The sequence below is a fragment of the Zeugodacus cucurbitae genome, chromosome 4 (assembly GCF_028554725.1).
Source record: "Zeugodacus cucurbitae isolate PBARC_wt_2022May chromosome 4, idZeuCucr1.2, whole genome shotgun sequence".
Lineage (NCBI taxonomy): Eukaryota > Metazoa > Arthropoda > Insecta > Diptera > Tephritidae > Zeugodacus > Zeugodacus cucurbitae.
In genome coordinates this window covers 34,582,612-34,603,884 of record NC_071669.1, presented here as the reverse complement: position 1 = coordinate 34,603,884, position 21,273 = coordinate 34,582,612, and the positions used below count along the sequence as shown (strand labels likewise).

The 21,273-nt window shown below is 36.0% G+C and overlaps 1 protein-coding gene across 1 annotated transcript; it reads left to right on the top strand.

The window, feature by feature from the left end:
• The first annotated feature begins 1,360 nt into the window (after window positions 1–1,360).
• On the top strand, window positions 1,361–19,803 carry LOC105216575 (radial spoke head protein 3 homolog). The gene is made up of 5 exons (XM_029043092.2): window positions 1,361–2,119; window positions 2,432–2,874; window positions 15,145–15,229; window positions 18,243–18,655; window positions 18,724–19,803. The coding sequence occupies exons 1-5, from the start codon at window positions 1,478–1,480 to the stop codon at window positions 19,244–19,246; spliced, it is 2,106 nt and encodes a 701-aa protein (XP_028898925.2). The 5' UTR covers window positions 1,361–1,477; the 3' UTR covers window positions 19,247–19,803.
• The last annotated feature ends 1,470 nt before the right edge of the window (window positions 19,804–21,273 follow it).

Here is a 21,273-nt window from a genome sequence, read left to right as displayed (position 1 = left end):
TACGTATGGCATCGTATGTATGTACAGTAGAACCCTCTTAAGGGTTTTCAAAATTTCAAAAAAAAATATTTATTTTATTGTCTTATTAAATAGTGCAATATGCTAAAAATATTACCAAAAAATATCAAATCAATCCGAGTAATATTCTAAGAGATATACCCTTTGGAAGTTCCGTCCATCAGGCCACGTAAGTACGAATGTAAAACTTTGAACGCATATATCTCAAAACTCAATTTCAAGTTCAAGTTGGTGGACACGTTTTCTTAAAAAGTTATGAACGATTTTGTTCTAATTTTGCACACAACTTTGGAATAACATTATCTAGTTAATGAACGAAGAATTGTTTATATCTTAATTACTACTATTTTTTCGAGCCAATATATGGCGAAAATTTTACCAAATTAGTTTTTTTGTTAAAATTCTGTCAAAAATTCAAATTTCAATATTTTATTTTTTCCTTCTTTCATTAATTAGATTTATTAGCAGGGTCCTACTGTACATGACTAACCTTGTAAAAAGTTCCTAAGTCGTCCTAATATACATATATGTATGTATTGGAAAGTTTGTAGTTTTGGATTATCAAAAAATAATTAAAAATGTCGGGTTTTTTCTGCAATTTATATATATAGATTGTTTATAGAACGGAATTTATTTAAATATGCAAAATAAATATACGTATTTCTTATTCATTGAAACAATGCACTTTCAATTCTAGTACCTACCACTTAAACCTTTGTTAACGCATGTATTTACATACATTCAAATGTAATCAATGTGCACTTATACTATATATCCTATGTACCTTGTTTTACTTGCCAACCTAATATTACTATTATATTTTTGTTCGACACTTTCATGTACATACATGCATAAGTTGTATGTGTGCGGAATTCACTACATAATAATTAGATATGCCTCCTTGCTTTTGACCAACTGTGACACATAGTAAGTTTTTGTGTGAGCTGTTTTTCTGACGGTTCACTCAACCTCCACACTTTAACCCAGTGCCATGCTCCACAACCCAATTGACCATCGGCAATTTCCGAACTCTTGGGCATTCGGTCTGACTGAAGTTCGTTATTGTGAGACCTTTGTGTTTTGGCCATTTGCTGTCCGATAGTCGTAGTGTACGCCCGCAATTAAACGTAAATTGCTATACCAACGGTAACGGATAAATCGTTATTATACGGCAGCACTTTGGCTCATATAATTCCGTACAATGTCGTTCAAATAGAATTCTCTTTGATTCAAACAAAAGCTCGTGTATCGATTAACTGTGCTCAAATAAGTGACCTATGACCTTTATTTGTATGTGTTTAATTTTAATTAATAACAAAAGTACACAGTGAATATGTATGACATTTGAAGTGTTCAATAAGTTTAAACGTTGTAACATATGTGTCTCTTACTTTCATAAATATGTCGATTTGAGTGAGATTAAATAGTTTGAAAAACAATTTGGTAGTGTCAGAAAATTATGAAATTTGACGGCCAACAGAATGCCACAAGTCCTAAGCACACTCCTCCAGATTCTTCTGTAGCAGAAAATCCTAGCCCTCACCTTAAATCTGGCACCAACAACAATTTCAGCACCACCCAAGATCCTGATGAACTCAATACAACCTCAACAAAATCCCTAAGACCGGATCTGGAGAGCAATTATAACTCCACAGCACGTACTCGAAATTTCTCATTCTCCAGCTCGTACCATCCGAATATCAGCACTTTCAATAACCGAATCGACAGTTCTGCAAACCTAGATATATATCCTTATAAGCCCATTGGTGCCTTCACCGTCCTTAACAGCGAAGAAGGGTTAAGCCCGTTGGGTAGCAGTAAGCCTAACGCAATTGTGCGCCCAATTCGTCGTTTCGACAATCAGGAGTTGGCGTGGTCTGCTCGTCAGGATGTTACAAATGGAGAAAATACTCTATGGTCACAACGGAAGCATCACCTAAAAGATAATTTAAACTCCACCTCATCGAAGAAAATGACCCATTTTTCTTTGGCAAGACCAACCACAGAGACTACTGAGCAGTTAAGAGGCAAACTAAATCGAACACTACATAATTTGCATGAGACAGCTGAGACATGGATCAGTTCTAGGCACTCCTCAAATGTAGGATATTACTCCATTAATTGTGATTAAAACAATTTCGTTATGCTTCTTAAAGTTTCATAAATACTGCAATATGTATATGTATGTATGTACTTATTCTTGTAGAGTTTTCGTCAATAATTAAATTTTAATAGACACCTCACACGTAATAAGGGCATATGTATTTATTTATCCACATATATATACATACATACATATATATGAAAAATATCTTTTAAAGCAAATGACTATTTCTAAATAATAAATAGTAAACAATTCGGTCTCTTTAATTTCCACCTTTTCGCTCACGACAATTGTACATCACACTTTTAGGCAAGCCAACAAGAGAATGTAGTTAAACGACCCCTATTCATCACTACAGTACCCACTGGTGTCTTCTTGCCACCTCCGAAAGAGCCTCCATTACCCTGGTTTCTAAGGCCTCACATATATGCATACTCCTCACATCCGGTTGTGCTTGCAACTGGCAATGCCGCAGCATCCGACGGCGATAATGATAGTCCAGTAGCGTCAGCTAATATCCCCGCTGGCGGTAAAGTATTATCGTCAAATCAGTTGAAAAGTGTAATTCCTAACCCAAAAGCGAATGCAATTTCGAGTATTGCTCCCAACCCAACTACGAATGTGAATGTCCTGACAACAAATGGTTCACGACGTGGTCAGCCATCTCCTCCATCTAAATATTCTTTGACGGGTGGTGTAAACCTCACCCAACAACAATTTCATGAACAAATTCAGCAACGTCGTGCAAAAAGGTAATTATATCAATAAGCAATAAGCGATCAAGAGTTTTAAATTTTTTATTTAACCTGCAGTGGAATTACTGCTTATAACTACTACACTGCAATTAGGATGAATAATAAAATATTTAATTTTTCAAAAATTATAAGAAATTGATGAAGTCATATAAAATTTTAAATCAATCACCAGTAAAAATATTGATATTGAAAATAGTGCATGAAGAGTAAATCATTACTTATGGCTACTTAAACGAATCTCTGAGATATCTTATTGAGAGGGCATATTTTACTAATAACAATGTGCTCTGGTGAATTAAAATTGATAAAATCCGATCAATACTTTTCCTAGTCCCCATCAGAGAGCTGCAACGGGTATATCATTTTCGTGCACACTCGAATGTCCACTCTGATTTTGTTTGATCAAACTTTTCGGTATGAATACACGTATTGATCGCTTGGAGACATGTTCAAAACGAACGAGCCTTTCGCGACACTCGAAACACAAGCATATATGCTTGTTTTAACAGAGTGCCGAGTTGACACTCGTTTGTGAACGAGCTGGAACTCTAACCCGATCGTATTGAATGTGACCGAGTCACACACGAGTGTGCACAAAATTTCAGAATATGTATGTATGTAATTGGCAGTCATGCTATTATTGCGTAGTGATTGTCAACGATTATTGGTTTTGTTTGTTTTGTTTACTTTTTATAATTCATAATGACAACGATAGAAAATTCGGGTTGTGAGAACATTTCCAATGGCACAAACACCTTATCTGGTTTACACCTGAAATTTGTGATTTAAAAAAAAATTAAAATATTTAAGTGCAATGAAATGTTTTTTATTTATGATTTATGAATTCATAAATAAAATAAGTTTTGAGTGAATTCTATTCTTAAATTGAATTATTCTTTTATAATATGTACTATGTACGTCTAATATTCAAATTATTCAACCAAAAAAGCTAAGACAGAACACGTCATCCCGACGCCAACATATGTACATACATATGTGTGTACGTATGTTTATCTATTATATTTTGGTCTTCGAGTGCCACTCGAGTGTGTCGATCACAATCAATACGTGCACGACACACCCGAAAATATAATATACATAAAATCCGAGTTTGCTGCTTGCACTCGAAGATAGGACCGTCGTGATTGTTCGTTTGCGTTATTTTCGCTTCGGGTTCCAAACTCGATCGAACACGTGTTTGAAGAGTGTTACGACACACTCGTACCGAATTTAAGCTAGTGTGATTGAACACACTCGAACATACCCGAAGCTGCTCTCTGGTCCCCATATGCTTAATTGATCGTGTATGTAATTGTGGTGTGATTGCACAATCTGCTGGAGCAAAACCAAAACGATTTTGATATATTTCTGATTGTACCAGCATTCTGGCGTAGAGTATTGTAAATTTACCGCATTTAATTGGAATTTTCAAGAATATTTTGGGGAGAATTTATTGATTTATATGAATCAATGTAGTGCTTATGGCTAATTATGAGAGAGGAAAATTGTAGCCACGAAATAAAACACATGTGCTATAAGATTGAATGATGATTAATAATTAAAAGAAATAGATCCTTAGACCAACAGGGAAGTAGTTGCGATGAAATAAAAGTGTCCGCACTAATTTTTTGGCTCTATCCATAACGAACTTTTCCATGTACAATTTGTAAAAAATGAATATTGTACCAGCAAGCTGGTGTAGTTTACGCTTGGCTTTATTATCGCTCAATACGTAGATATCTCACCAAAATTATATATTATCTAAGACATACTTTAGTTTGGTGGCGAAAATAGGTGAAATCAGTCCTCGAACCTTATATAATATTTATAATAATATTTTTGAAATATCCCTAATTTATGGGTAAAGCATGTTAGTCTATTTCTTTAATATAATGACTATTGGCCGGGCCAAGGTGGGTAAGGTATACATATGTATATTAAATTCTATTCTGATTAAATATTGGATAAAGTGAAATTAATTTTATAACTTAAATAGTGGTTATACCCTTTTTTATTATTTTTATTTGTTGCAGAAGTCTGATTTTGGCCATCAAGAATACCAACCTTCTCATAATATCAATGTTCAAGTTTGAGCTAAGTTATATTAAGATATCCAGATCAAATTATTGCTTGGCCAAATGGCCGACCGGACAGACGGATGTTGATCTAATGACCTAATGTCCTTCAGTGCTGTGAATATCTGTTGCAAAAGTCTTATTTTTTTCTTAACTTCTTTTTTTTATTCTTTGCATTTTTCCGGTTTTACCTATCTACAAAACAATCTCATATTGCTAACTGTAACGTGTACGAAGTTTTATTAAGATATCTAGATTTCAATTCAAATTGTCGCTTGACCGAATGGGCAGGCGGATGGACATTGCGATTAAAATTCGAAATATAAACTGTCCTATCTTTTAAGTTTGACCAAACAGCAGACGTGTGTAAAATTTCATTAAAATCGGTTCAGTGGTGCCAATCACGGACAAACAACGTGACATGAAATTTATATATGGGCATTTCCGCCATGTCGAACGGGACAATCGTACACCTTTCAACTAAAATAAAATATGAACTAAAATGTTTTTTAATTTTGACAGTAGGATTTTTTAATAGCTCTTCATTAGCTCTACATTTAGTGTTAAGGTTGATTTTGGAACGGTTTTCATTTTCAAGATAATTGCAAAAAACCAAGGCATTCGCACGGGACAAAAAATGGAAGTCGTTTTTGGGGACAACGATTCAAACGGCGATTTCAGCGAATTGTGAGGCAATATTCAAATGTTTTTGATTGTAAAATGTTGCGCATTGATGGCCTTTAAAGATGGTATGAATTTCATCCAAAAATAATTTATAGTTTTCTTTTTAATTAATTATTAATCACATTAGCACGGGACATGTCGCACGGGACATTTTTTTCCATCATAATATTTATGTTGATTTTGTTGTTATAATACGTAATTATTTAACAACAAGTCCAATAAAATTGCTAAAAAAGTAGTAAATGTATTTATGTATTTATTTTAACTAATATCCAAAGAAAAACACAACAAAAATTCTATAGTATGAAATGAAAATAGTATTATGAATGTGATGTACAGTTTTTTAAGACAATGTTGTCCTCGGGATTTGGGGATTTTTGGATTTCGTTATCAGCTAGACTTTTCGTTTGATAACTGCTCCCACTATATCGACGGCTCCTTGCAAAAAAATTATATTCTAATGAAGACTATTTTAATTATAAATTGATAATATAAATTTGATTTTAAACTGAGAGCAGTTACCTTAAAAAAACATAAATATTTTAGAAAAGCAGCTAAAGGATTTCGTAATTTTAGTTAAGAGATTTATCAAGAAAATAATATGTCGTGCGTTAACTTGTCACTTTTAAAGGCAAAGGATTTTATTCTGACAACATTGTTAAAATGAGCACTCTTATTTTGTTTTGGAAGCCTATAATTTTCACCAAAATCTATTTAAATAGCTATTTCAGTGGAATTTAAAGTGCGGGAATAAGTGTTGTTTTTTGATGTCGCACGGGACATTAAAATATAGGATAATAAGAGAGCAAAAACTTACAGTTATTTGCAATCGCATGCTTTCTTATGCATTTTATTTTGCTCTTTGTACCGTTATAAAGGTTTTACACAAAGCAAAAAATTATACATGATATGTTTCTTTAACAATTTTGACGAAAAAACAAATGCAGTAGAAAAATCGAAATGAGAAAAGTAGCTCCTATGCGACTTGGCTTTCGTATATCTCGTAATTGGTTATGAATTAATTTAAAATTAATTTAATATAAATAAATTTAAATGTTTTCCTATTAAAATATGCAAAAACTTTGTAATTCTAATAATGTTTAATATTTTGTCTGTGGTGGACCTTCTGACGGAAATGCCCATATATATAGATATTGACACGTATGGTTAACTTTCCCTCATATTATCATTATGACTTGAGCTCTCAATTGTCAATATTTCTTCGTTGAATTTTTGCCCATAAAAATAATCTTATAACCTTTTCACACATGGGCTAATTGATCAATAAACCGGCCTCTGCTCGATTAAAACGCTGATTATGATCGATTTACCATATAAAATAAAAATCTACATTGATTTTTAATCAACTTGAAAATGAAATTCTGCGACAAAGACCGTATTTGAAATATAATATATAGTATATACGTTCTTCGTCTGCAATTTGCTGTATTTTTTGATAAAATGGCGACGGTAGATGTCGCTGCTATAAATAGCAATCAGCAATTTAATTATTTAATTTTATTAATATAACACAAAATTTGAAACACATATTCGCCATATACATATATGGTATAAAGTCCATTGAAAGTTGGAAACCCTAAGATTAGATATATGGGTACTAGGGTAGATTTCGATAAGATTTCATTTGGCACGGAGACATATTATTAGAAGAACAATATTCCCTCTGAATTTCTTCAAGAGATCTTCACTAGTGCTTACTGCATACATTCAGATGGACTTCAAAGTTCTGGTATATAGGAAGTAGACGTGGTTGTAAAGCGATTTGGCCTATTTTCGCAACATATTATTGGGATGTAAGGAAACCAAGTTTCATTGAAATTGGTCGACTAGTTTCGGTGATATGATTTTTGACCCATAAGTGGGCGATGCCACGCCCATGTTCCTTTTCGTAAAAAAATCTGAGTGTAGCTTCCATATGCCATTTCTTATGTGCAATTTAGTGTTTCTGGCGTTTTTCGTTAGTGTGTTAACCCACTTTTAATAGTTTTCAACATAACCTTTGTATGGCCCACTTCCCAAAAAAAATTACATCCACATATGCCCCTTCATAGTGCTATCCTTCATACCAAATTTTACTTCCATAGCTTTATTTATAGCTTAGTTATGGCACTTTAAGTGTTTTCGGTTTTCGGCATTTTGTGGGCGTGGCAGTGGTCCGATTCCGCCCATTTTGTTGCGAGAGTATAAAAAAACCTTGTTCAAAAATCGGAAGATTTGTGAATTTGGTAACTACTTTAAATTGGTCACGTGCGACATCGTAGTTGTGGAATTTAAAAACTGAAAATTATTTGTTGTCTTATAAAATTGACTTAAGTATGTATGTACATACATAGATACATTTACATTAATTATTTACATATGAACAAAACCCGCACTTTAAATTCCACTGAACAAGCTATTTAAATAGATTTTGGCGAAAATAATAGGCTTACAAATAAAATTAAGAGTGCTCATTGTAACAAGGTTGTCAGGAGAAAATTATTTGCTGTTATAAGTGATAAGCTAGCGCATAACATTTTTATTTCTTGATTAATCTCTTAACTAAAATTAAGCAAACCTTTAGTTGCTTTTCTAAATTTTTATTTTCTCTGATAGTAATCCATAATATATAATTTAGTTAAAAATGGTTAAATACATTCCTGGTATAGCCCAGTTGCATTTCTTTTGTTCCAATAGTCAAGAAGTAAAGACTGCTTCATATTCATAATTCTATTATCATTTCATACTATAGAAAATTTTTGTTGCATTTCTCGTTTGATGATATTTAAGAATTAATACAGTTGCTACTTTGGGAGAATGGGATCATGTGTAGAAGTTCACGTTAGTGAGGAAAGTTTTTGATTGTCATTCACTTGGGAGTGGCCAGAAACGATTCTTCTCCACATGATTCAAGCAGCTCACGACTTCCGGTTTTAGACCAAGTATCCTCTGGGTAGCTAACAAACATCCGTTTGAAGGCGAGCTAAAGTGAGAAGGCGAACCCGCTTCTGCGGTTGTGCGTAGGGCTTGGGACCCACCACATAAAAACGGAGTACCAATGAAAAATCGAAAAATAAAGCCTCGGATGAGACACCCCCCTTTTGATGACGACCCCTACAAACGTTTTAAGGATAATGATATAAGGGCATGCACCTGGAATGTCCGGACCCTTAATTGGGAAGGTGCCTCTGCCCAGCTGGTTGATGTCCTCATACGACTAAAGACTGTTATCACCGCCATCCAAGAAGTGCGATGGACGAGACAAGGACGGAAGAAGGTGGGTCCTTGTGACATCTACTACAGCGGCCATATAAAGGAGCGCAAATTTGGTGTTGGATTTGTGGTGGGGGAGAGACTCCGTCGCCGAGTCCTGGCATTCACCCCGGTGGATGAACGTCTAGCCACAATCCGCATAAAAGCGAGGTTCTTCAACATATCGGAAAATTCAGCCTCCATGACGAAACATCGCCAAACGGCCTGAGGCTGATCGACTTCGCTGGGGCCCGAAATATGGTCGTCTGTAGTACCAGATTCCAGCATAAGAAAATACACCAAGCTACTTGGCTGTCTCCTGATCGAAACACGCGTAACCAAATCGATCACGTTGTAATTGACGGAAGACAGTGTTTTAGACGTGCGTACGCTCCGAGGACCAAATATAGACTCGGACCATCATCTGATTGCAGCGAAGATACGCACCCGCCTCTGTGCAGCAAAGAACGCCCGTCAACAAACAGCCGCGAAATACTCTACTTGACTTGCACTCCTGCTCTCTGAGAGCACTCATCAGCATCTCGGTATAAGGGAATTGTGGGACGGCATCTCAAACTCACTGCTCACTCACAAAAAAACAGCTGGCACGATGAGGAATGCCGTCTCGCAGCGGAGAGAAACCAGACTGCCTACCTCGCAACGTTGCAAACGACCACAACACGTGCGGGATGGGATAGATACCGAGAGCTGAAGAGGGAAGGGAGACGGATCTGCAGCCAAAAAAAGAAAGAGGCTGAAATTCGTGAGTACGAAGAGCTTGAGAAGCTGGCAGACAGAAGCGAGACGCATCTGCAGACAAAAAAAGAAAGAGGCCGAAATGCGTGAGTACGAAGAGCTTGAGAAGCTGGCAGACAGAGGGAATGCTCGAAAATTTTATGAAAAAATGACGCGACTTAACGAAGGTTTCAAGACCGGAGCATCCTCATGGAGAGACCAAGGTGGTAATCTGGTAACCGATGTCCAGGGCATACTGGGATTATGGAGGGAACACTTCTCCGACCTGCTGAATGGCAGTGAAAGTACAACACCAGGAGTTGGCGAACCCGATTCCCCAATCGATGACGATGGAATAGATGTTCCATTACCCGATCATGAAGAAATTCGAATAGCAATTACCCGCCTGAAGAACAACAAAGCGGCTGGGGCCGATAGATTACCGGCCGAGCTATTCAAATACGGCGGCGAAGAACTGATAAAGTGCATGCATCATCGCAAAATATGGTCGGAAGAAAGCATGCCTGACGATTGGAATCTCAGTGTGCTCTGCCCAATCCATAAAAAGGGAGATCCCACAAACTGTGTAAATTACCGTGGGATAAGCCTCCTAAATATCGCCTATAAGGTTCTATCGAGCGAACTGTGTGAAAGACTTAAGCCCACCGTCAACAAACTGATTGGACCTTATCAGTGTGGCTTTAGACCTGGAAAATCAACAACCGACCAGATATTCACCATGCGCCAAATCTTGGAAAAGACCCGTGAACATAGCATCGACACACCACCTTTTTGTCGATTTTAAAGCTGCTTTCGACAGCACGAAAAGGAGCTGCCTTTATGCCGCGATGTCTGATTTTGGTATCCCCGCAAAACTAATACGGCTGTGTAAGTTGACGTTGAGCAACACTAAAAGCTCCGTCAGGATCGGGAAGGACCTCTCCGAGCCGTTCGATACCAAACGAGGTTTCAGACAAGGTGACTCACTACCGTGCGACAACTTTAACTTGATGTTGGAAAAATTAATACGAGCTGCAGAGCTAAATAGAGAAGGTACAATCTTCTACAAGCTCTGGCGTACGCCGATGATATCGATATCATTGGAAACAACACCCGCGCCGTTAGTTCTGCTTTCTCCAGACTGGATAAGGAAGCGAAGCGTATGGGTCTGGTGGTGAACGAGGACAAGACGAAATATCTGCTGTCGTCAAACAAACAGTCAGCGCATTCGCGTCTTGGCTCCCACGTCACTGTTGACAGTCATAACTTCGAAGTTGTAGATAATTTCGTATACCTGGGAACCAGTATCAACAACACCAACAATGTCAGCCTCGAAATCCAGCGCGGAATAACTCTTGCCAACAGGTGCTACTTTGGACTGAGTAGGCAATTGAACAGTAAAGTCCTCTCTCGACGAACCAAAATCAAACCCTACAAGTCGCTTATCATTCCCGTCCTGCTTTATGGTGCAGAAGCTTGGACGATGTCAACATCAGATGAGACGACACTAGGGGTTTTCGAGAGGAAAATTTTGCGCAAGATTTATGGACCTCAGAACATTGGCAACGGCGAATACCGCAGACGATGGAACGATGAGCTGTACGAGTTATACGACGACATTGACATAGTTCAGCGAATAAAAAGACAGCGGCTACGCTGGCTAGGTCATGTTGTCCGAATGGACGAAAACACTCCAGCTCTGAAAGTGTTCGATGCAGTACCCGCCGGAGGAAGCCGAGTAAGGGGAAGGCCTCCACTCCGTTGGAGGGACCAGGTGGAGAGCGACCTGGTTACACTTGGAATCTCCAACTGGCGCCGAACAGCGAAGGAAAGAGAGGAGTGGCGCGCTCTCATTGATTCGGCTATAACCGGCTAAACGGTTGAACGCCAATCACATACATACATACTTTTTAAACGATTTTGCTGCCCTTGTTAAATAATTCCTTATTATAACAAAATAAACATCATAAATGTTATGATGGAAAAAAATGTCCCGTTTAAAAAAACTATAAATTATTTTTGGGAGAAATTCATACCAGTTTTAAAGGCATTAATCCACAGCATTCTTCAATCAAAAGAATTTAAATATTGCCTCCAAATCGCTGAAATCGCCGTTTGAATCGTTGTCCCCAAAAACGACTTCCATTTTTTGTCCCATGCGAATGCCTTGGTTTTTTGCAATTATCTTGAAAATTAAAACCGTTCCAAAATCAAACTTAACACTAAATGTAGGGCTAATAAAGAGCTATTAAAAAATCCAACTGTCAAAATTAAAAAACATTTTAGTTCATAATTTCTTTTAGTTAAAAGGTGTACGATTGCCAAGTTCGACATATCAGAAATTACCATATAATATTTTCTTGACACCCTGATAGCACGGATGAAAAATGGGCGAAATCGGTTCACAAGAACCTCTACTTCCCATATAACTCATATTTTTCCATCTGATTCGTTCACTTTATAATATATACATTAGGAACCAATGAAGATGGGGGAATAAAACTTTACACAAATACTGTATATCATCTGTGGTTTAACTTGTGGAAAAATTGTCGAAATCGGACTATAACTTTTCAAGGCCCCGGATATCCAACATGAAGAACTCAGTGAATAAGGGTAATTTTTCACCGAAAATATAGGTAAATCTCTCAGATATTTTAATGTAATTCAGAGAGAATTTTTTTCTTATAATAGTTTGTCTCTATACCAAAAATGGTTAAAATCGGGTCATAACTTTTCCTACATCCCTCATTCCTAATTATGGGTTTTTCAAAAATACGATGGGCTTTATAAATCGTTTAATATGCGATATACCTTAGCATCTTATTTTATCTTGAAAATGAGTAAAATCGGTTCGGGAATTCCCTCAGCCCTTATATACTATATATGATGATTTTCGTTATTCTATTGGACTTTATGCCGAATATATGAGTCGAATTGTGTTATCTTTATAAAATTACATCAATAAATTGCGAGAGTATAAAATGTTCGGTTGCACCCGAATTTAGCTTTTCCTTACTTGTTCTGATTGTATCAGCATGCTGGCGTAGTGTATTGTGAATTTACCGCATTTAATTGGAATTTTCAAGAATATTTGAGGAGAATTTATTGATTTATATTAATCAATGCCGTGCTTATGAGAAATTATGATTGAGGAAAATTGTAGCCGCGAAATAAAATACAATATTTAATATAATGATTGAAAAATTAAAAGAAATATATCCTTAGGCTAACAGGGGAATAGTGGTGAAGAAATAAACGTATATGCACTAATTTTTTGTCTCTATCCATAACGACCTTTTCCATGTACAATTTTGCTGGGGTAGTGTATGATTCAAGCTTGTTGGCAACATCAGTTGATTGCGCCCAGCATAATGGTGCAGTGTATTGGGCGCTTTAAATGCCTGTAATATTTAAGCCACAAACAAAAATTGCTTGCAATTTCCCTCTTTTAAGTGTCTTTTAATATTTTTGACATTGAATGTGCTGAGTATTGTCAAAAGTAAAACATCTAGATAGTTTTTTAATGTTTTTTTTCATATTTATTGTTATTAATAAGAAATAAATGTGACTTCAGTACCTCGAGGCACTTAAGCGGGGAATACTGTAATATAAATAAAGAACCAATGAAGTTACCGCAACAAAATTTTACACAAATACTACATTGCAGGTGTCATTTGTAATTTTAATTTATCAATGCATTTTACCAATGAATAATTTCTTACCTAAAATATTAGTAAAACTCTCAAATACTTTAAAGAAATTGAGAGGAAATAGTTTTCTTCTGTGTTTGTGTGCCAAAAGGTGAAAAGCTATGAAAGGCAAAGTTTGATCTTCGAAAAAAAAAAATAAAGAAATTATGTATCGAAAAATACTGGACCTCTTTTAACATATGTCATATAAGTTTGACGAAAAAGTTTTATATACCTTATATTAAAATAAATTTTATAATTTTTAAGTCCTTTTTTCGAACTTCGAATCCAAGTATTTCGATTTTGGAGGCTAACTGCGAAAATAGTAGAATACACATTTTTTCTTATAACTCAATCTACCAAAAAAAAAATGGTTTGGTCCAATACCCAACCGAGCGTTGTACAGTGTTATCTACTGCCAGTTGGCACTCGCAATAGGGTTGATTGTGTTTATTTTTCTAAATTTGCTTATACTGAACAACTGTACCCAGTTTAACATTTTTATAATCTCGCAACAAAGTTGCTAGCAACAAAGTTGCTACGAGAGTATTATAGTTTTGTCCACATAACGGTTGGTTGTAAGTCCTAAAACTAAACGAGTTAGATATAGGGTTATATATATCAAAATCCGGATGTCTGTCTGTCCGTCCGTCCGTGCAAGCTGTAACTTGAGTAAAAATTGAGATATCTTAATGAAACTTGGAAGACGTATTTCTTGGCACCATGAGAAGGTTAAGTTCGAAAATGGGCGTAATCGGACCACTGCCACGCCCACAAAATGGCGAAAACCGAAAACACATAAAGTGTCATAACTAAGCCATAAATAAAGCTATGGAAATAAAATTTGGTAAAAGGATCGCACTATGAAGGGGCATATTTGGATGTAATTTTTTTAGGGAAGTGGGCGTGGCCCCGCCCCCAAATCGGTTATTTGCATATATCGCGCAAACCAATTAAGCTATATAAACCAAACTTTCTGCAGTTGGTTCTCTTACGTACCCCACCATACACCATGAAAATAGTTGAAATCGGATAATAACCACGCCCACCCCCCATACAAAGGTTAGGTTAAAAATTACTAAAAGTGGGTTATCTCACTAACGAAAAACGTCAGATAAACTAAATTTCACATAAGAAATGGCAGATAGAAGCTGCACTCAGATTTTTTTTACAAAATGGAAAATGGGCGTGGCGTCGCCCACTTATGGGTCAAAAACCATATCTCAGGAACTACTCGACCGATTTCAATGAAACTTGGTTTGTAATAGTCTCCTTACATCCCAATGCTATGTTGTGAAAATAGGCCAAATCGCTTTACAACCACGCCTATTTCCTATATACCAGAACTTTGAAGACGATCTGAATCGTTTACTTTTCAATATATAAAGTAAGCACTAGTGAAGATATCGATACAGAACTTTGCACAAATACTACGTTTACAGTGTGGCAGCCCCATTCTAAAAATCGCAGAAATCGGACCATAGGTTTTCAAGGCCCCATATATCGAACCTCGGTGCTTCTAACCTAATATTAGGGTTTCTAACTTTCAATGGACTTTATATAACTTATATAACGAATATGTGGGTCAAATTGTGTATTATATATATAATATTAATTAAGTTAAATAAATAAACTGCGAGAGTATAGAATGGTCGGTTACACCCGAACTTAGCCCTTCCTTACTTGTTGTTTCAACATTTCGTTTCACTTGTTTTTAACATGTAGAGACTTGGCACCGAATTGGTCGAGATCAGTGCATATCTTAATTTATTTGTGTAAATTTACAGTTACCATAGTATATGTAGATAACAAACTTCATTTTATTGCAGAGATGTTCCTCCACCACCATACCGTAATGTCATGTACGACCGCCGGGTAATACGTGGATCCGTATTTGGGACTCAACAACTTTTGGTAAGAATACCAATTCATACCATTTAACGAAATATTATTCAACGCGCATAAATTCGAGCACATTAACAATTATTTATGTAATCTTAATTTAATAAACAATTTTAGAATTCTGAAGGTACCGAATATGTATTCGTTTAGCTTTCGTAAGTAGAGCAAATTCATATTTATTATACTCTCGCAACAAAGTTGCTAAAGAGAGTATTATAGTAATGTTCACATAACGGTTGTTTGTATCACCCAGAAAAAAGAAGAGTTAGATATGGGGTTATATATATATAAATGATCAGGATGACAAGTGGATTCAAAATCCCGATGTCTGTCCGTCCGTCTGTCTGTCCGTGTGTCCGTACAAGCTATAACTTGAATTGTGATATCTTAATGAAACTTGGTACACATATTCCTTGGCACCCTGAGGTGGTTGGTATTGGCGAAAAGGGCGAAATCGGTGCACTGTCACGCCCACAAAATGGCATCTCATTCCTTCACTTTATGATCTATACTACTATTATAAAGATTCCATTTCTTCTGTAAAATTTAATGTTTCTGATGATTTCCGTTAGTGAGTTAGCGCACTTTTAGTAATTTTGAACATAACCTTTGTATGGGAGATGGGCGTAGTTATTATCCGATTTCTTTAAATTTTGCTGTATTAAGAAGAGGCTAAAAGAAACGACTGCAGAAAGTTTGGTTTATATAGCTTTATTGGTTTGCGAGATATATGTATCCAAAAAACCTATTTGGGGGTCGTGGCAGTGGAGCGATTTCGCCCATTTTCAATACCAACCTCCTCAGGGTGCCAAAATATGTGTGCCAAGTTTGGGCCAAATCGGACCATTGCCACGCCCACAAAATGGCGAAAACCAAAAAGCAATAAGGTGTCATAATTAAGCCATAAATAAAGTTATAAAAGTAAAATTTGGAATAAAGGATCGCACTAGGAAGGGGCATATTTGGATGTAATTTTTTTGGTTAAATCACCAAATCGGTTATTTGTATATATCTCGCAAACCAATTAAACTACATATATAAACCAAACATTCTACAGTCGGTTCCCTTACGTACCCGACCACACACCGTGAAAATAGTTGAATTCGGATGAGAACCACGCCCACCTCCCATACAAAGGTTAGGTTGATAATTACTAAAATTGGGTTAACTCACTAAAGAAAAACGTTATAAACCCTAAATTTAACAGAAATAATAGCAGAAGGAAGCTGCACTTAGATTTTTTTACAAAATGAAAAATGGGCGTGGCATCGCCCACTAATGTGTCAGTATCTCAGGAACTACTCGACAGATTTTAATGAAATTCAGTATATAACATTTTCTTGACATCCTGATAACACGGATAAAAAATGGGCGAAATCGGTTCACAACCACGACTACTTTCGATATAACTCAATTTTGAATTGCATCTCATTCCTTCACTGTATAATGTATCGTAAGGAACCAATGAAGATAGCGGAATAAAACTGGCTTCACTTGTGAAAAAATTGTCGAAAACGGGCTATAACTTTTCAAGGCCCCAGATATCGAACATGTTGAACTCAGCGCCTAAGGGTAAATTTTAACCGAAAATATGGGTAAATATCTCAGATAATTTAATGTAATTCAGAGGAAATTGTTTTCTTCTAATAATGTGCCTCTGTTTCAAAAAATATTAAAATCGGGTCATAACATATCCCAGTTCCCATATACCTAATTATAGGTTTTTCAAAAATACGATGGGCTTTATTCTGCTTATATGTATTGGTAAATATGTATGATAGATATCTTAGCAAAATTAAGTGAGCGTATAGTCTTGGATATAGTGTACCATGCTGGTGCAAATGAATAAAATCAGTTCAGGAATTACCTCAGCCCTCATATCCATATATGACGATTTTTGTTTTTCTATTAAACTTTATGCCGAATTTATGGGTAAATTTGTGTGTTATCGTAATAAATTTCTTCAATAAATAAATGTATAAAATATTCGGTAACAACCGAACTTAGCCCTTCCTTACTTTTTTATAATATATATGTACATTAGGAACCAATGAAGATCGCGGAATAAAACTTTACACAAATATTGTATATGATCTGTGGCATCACTTGGCAAATTGTCGAAATCGGACTATAACTTTTTAATGCCCCGGATATCGACTATGAAGAACTTAGGGTAATTTTTCACCGACCGACAATATCGGTAAATCTCTCAGATATCTTAATTTAAATCAGAGGAAATCTTTTTCTTCTAATTGTGTGTCTCTGTAAAAAAATAGTTAAAATCGTGTTATTACTTCCCCCAAATCGGTTAATATGTGAAATACTTAGCCAAATTAAGTGAGCATATAATCTTTCATATAATGTATGTTGGTGGTGGTGGTCAGCCTATATACTATATATGAGGATTTTCGTTATTCTATTGGAATTTATGCCGAATTATGTGTTATCTTAATAAAAATATAGCAATAAATTTCGAGAGTATAAAATGTTCGGTTGCACTTAGCCTTTCCTTATTTGTTATAATTATATAAATTTTTTATTTGCTTAGCATAAAATTATTTTTAACTAGCAGACCGTTCCGGCTTCGCTCGGGTTTAAACAAACATTTCAAAAGTTATAAGTTTTTACACAGTTATACACACTCTCCCATACATACATATGTATGTACTTTTCCGTTTCTTGCGTGGGTTCATATACAAAAAGTAAAATGAGGAAAATTCGTTCGTCCTTGCAACATGATTTTCAGTTTCAGATTAAGATTCTCCATCACGGAATCTTTTTGATACCCTCACCTGAGTACTATTTCCAGAAAGTTGAGATTCTTGCAATAAATATAGCCTATGTTACTCGGGGTGAATGTAGCTTTCCAATGTGAAAGAATTTTTGAAATCGGCACAGTAGTTTTTGAGTTTATTCATTACAAACATACATACAAATCTTTCCTCTTTATAATAGCAGTATAGATAATGTAAGTGTTCTTATTAAACAAAACATTTCTTCTTGTGCACTCCGTTTTATTTTTAAGGAAAACTCAGACCCTTTTGATAAAGCAGCTGAGATTCGTCGACGCCATGCTATAAGGAAGCAGAAAGTATGTCGAAGTCAACGCAATGTTCTTGGAACTCCACCGCCTGTTAACGGTCGACGCCATGAAGTTATTCAAACCGAAAAATATTTGGAAGAACTAGTACAACGTCCCCCGGAATTCTCAGTAGATACACAGACCGATTTGTTCCTTGAGAAACCACCTGAACCTCCTTATATCCCTGCCAAAGTAGGTGTAGATGCTGCAACTGAAATTGCCGACGGGGAACTTTTCCACTTTGATGCTGAAGCTCAACCTATAATCGATATACTTGTGGATGCTTGTATCGAACAAAGCATGTTGGAGGTTGCGCATGAACAAGAGATTGCTGCACTTCGACAGAAACAAGCCGAGTAAAGATAACTATACCCATTCCATTTATAATGATATACATATATAATGAAATATCTTATCATTGCAGATTCATGGCCCAACGGGAAGCAGAATTAGCAGAACTTCGTCGCCTTGAAGCAGAGGAGTTACGCTTACAAGCCGAAAAAGAGCGTCGCTTACAACAGGATACCATTGCCAAAGAATTAGACGAAGAAATGCAGAAGAGCGTAACTGCTGCTAAATTATTGCAAGGTCATATTGCTGGTTTACTGCCTGAGGTTTTGGACAACCTTGAACCAGCTACAGACGCAGCAAAGAAAGAACATCTCATGAAAACAATTGCACCTTGGTTAACCGTCGAGGTTGCAGAGGAGGTTGGCCATATCGTGGACTCTCGCGAGATACTCACCGTCATCATTCAGGAGATAATCAAACAGCGTGCAACTGCCTATGCTGGTTACAAAGAAGACATACCGCTTGAAACAGTAATAGAACGTGGTGAAGATGATATGATTGAAGAGATAACAAAAGAAGAAATATGTACGTGTGAGTCAAGTGATATCAGCAGTGAGAAAACAGATAAATGCGACGACATGTCAAAGAAAGTGTGATCAAAACTGAAAATTGTTTAATATTAAATGATTTATTTGCTCCCTAAACCTTTTGTATTAACAAAATAATCTGAATGCAAATTTTGGATATTCAGATACAAGCATACATATGCAGATGGACAAAAATTTCTACGTGGACGATTTCTGGCTATCATCAACATCAATCAAATATTGATAATTAATGAAAATTATGTTGACGCTTATGAATATTGATGACATCGAAGGACATTGCTGGTTATGGAATTTGGAGAAAAGAGAAGTCACAAGTTTTAATTAACGAAATACTCTAACATTATGGAGCAATCTTCAATCCATCTTAAATGGATAATCTCATAGTGTTGGTGTTAATTGATTTGCGACTGCTGTATTCTTAAAATTCACTTTTCGGGCTTTTGTTAAATCTAATTGGGAAGCTGTCGAATTGAAAAAAAATATTGCCATAAGCATTGTTTATTCCTTATATACTTAAATATATATTTCAATATTATAAATAAATAATGTTAATAAATTTGTTTCCTTTGGCTTGTATTAATAGCAACCAACAAGCACCCATCATATTTAAACATTTTAAATATTTACAGAAGGAATAAATCAGTTATTAAACTGAAACTACATACATTACACTCATAAGCACGTTTTGGACTGGCAAAATTGTGCATTTGGTAACATAACTCTGACGTCAAATAGCGGAACAAATTTGAAAATTGGGCAAAGTGGAATTAGTAAATGGCAAAGTGACTTTGGGAAAGAAAATTGATTCGTTACCATACCCACAAAATGGTTTTATTTGAATATTATTAAATTACCGTATTTCAGTAAACAATTTATCTGAGGATACAAGACAGGGCTTCACTTTGGATGTATGTATGTGTGTGTATATGAGCATATGTGTCCTATGCTCACACTTCACTCCTGTAGAGTGTTTAGTAAATTTATCTCAACAAAACTATGTTAAAACATGAAAGCACAGCGTAGTTCGGGTGTAACCGAACATTGTATACTCTCGCAATTTAATTATTTAAACTGAAGAGCAGTCGTCAGCGTAATTGGTTTCGCAACTGAAATAATATATCCTATTGCGATAGGCTATTTATCTCAGTCTCTTAGAATATACAAATAACCCTGAGTTTATATTTTTTGAAAGCACTATATCGAGTTAAGTCAACGATGATGCCGATCCGTTTAGAGAAAAGATTGGTGGGTCGAGTTTTAACGTTATAAATTGATTGATTATTGGGATTATTTGTGATTTTCACTTTCCTTTAGAGGCGCGGGTTTTTGTGTTGTGTTTGTTCACTTGTTCTCTGTGTTTCTGTATGTGTTGAAAGGGTAATGCTGATGAGTGAAGTTTGTGCGGTTTGTCTCCTCTACATTCCCTCTCTATTACTTTTTGAAGAGTAATACCGACAAGTATTTGTTTGGACTAAACACGTCTTGCAGTATCTGCGAAATAAATTGGTATTAGTGGGGTATACTACTTGAGAAATTTCAATGTGGGTGATATGAGTAAATTTCAAGAGTATACTTATTTATTATTCTGATACTTATTTTGTATTCTGAGTTACCACAGTGCCATTGTCTGGGTTGAACTTTGGATAATACGTGGGTAGATATCCGCTCCGATCTCCAATATTAACTCTGTTTGGGTGTGAAATTGAGGGTCAGAGAGGACTATGTTGTCAAAGCGTATGTGAGCAACATCTCTTAAGTCTCGTAAAGGTCGGGCTTAAGAGTATATAAGGGTCTGTTTAGCCAGTCAGGATGGTAGCCGGTTCTCTGTTGGTAGTGTTTGAGATCTGGGTTTCCCAACAACTTCTTTCTCGTTGGCTGGGTATAGTCTTGGGTGATCATGATGTATGATGTTTCCCATTGAAGGTGGAACATCGATGCGTGCTTGTGCATCCTTCCGTTTTGTGCGATCTGGCTAAACAGTTGACGCAATAGCGGTGTTTGATGAGTGCTTCGAATTTTGTATATAAGTTAACTGACATGTATTTGGTACATGTGCCTAACCGGTGGTCATCTTT

Excerpts from the sequence above, each read along its gene's own strand:
- LOC105216575 (XM_029043092.2), top strand. The coding sequence starts at position 1,478 with ATGAAATTTGACGGCCAACAGAATGCCACAAGTCCTAAGCACACTCCT. Across the intron at positions 2,120-2,431 it reads GTTCTAGGCACTCCTCAAAT|GCAAGCCAACAAGAGAATGT; the intron begins GTAGGATATTAC and ends TCACACTTTTAG. Across the intron at positions 2,875-15,144 it reads CAGCAACGTCGTGCAAAAAG|AGATGTTCCTCCACCACCAT; the intron begins GTAATTATATCA and ends ATTTTATTGCAG.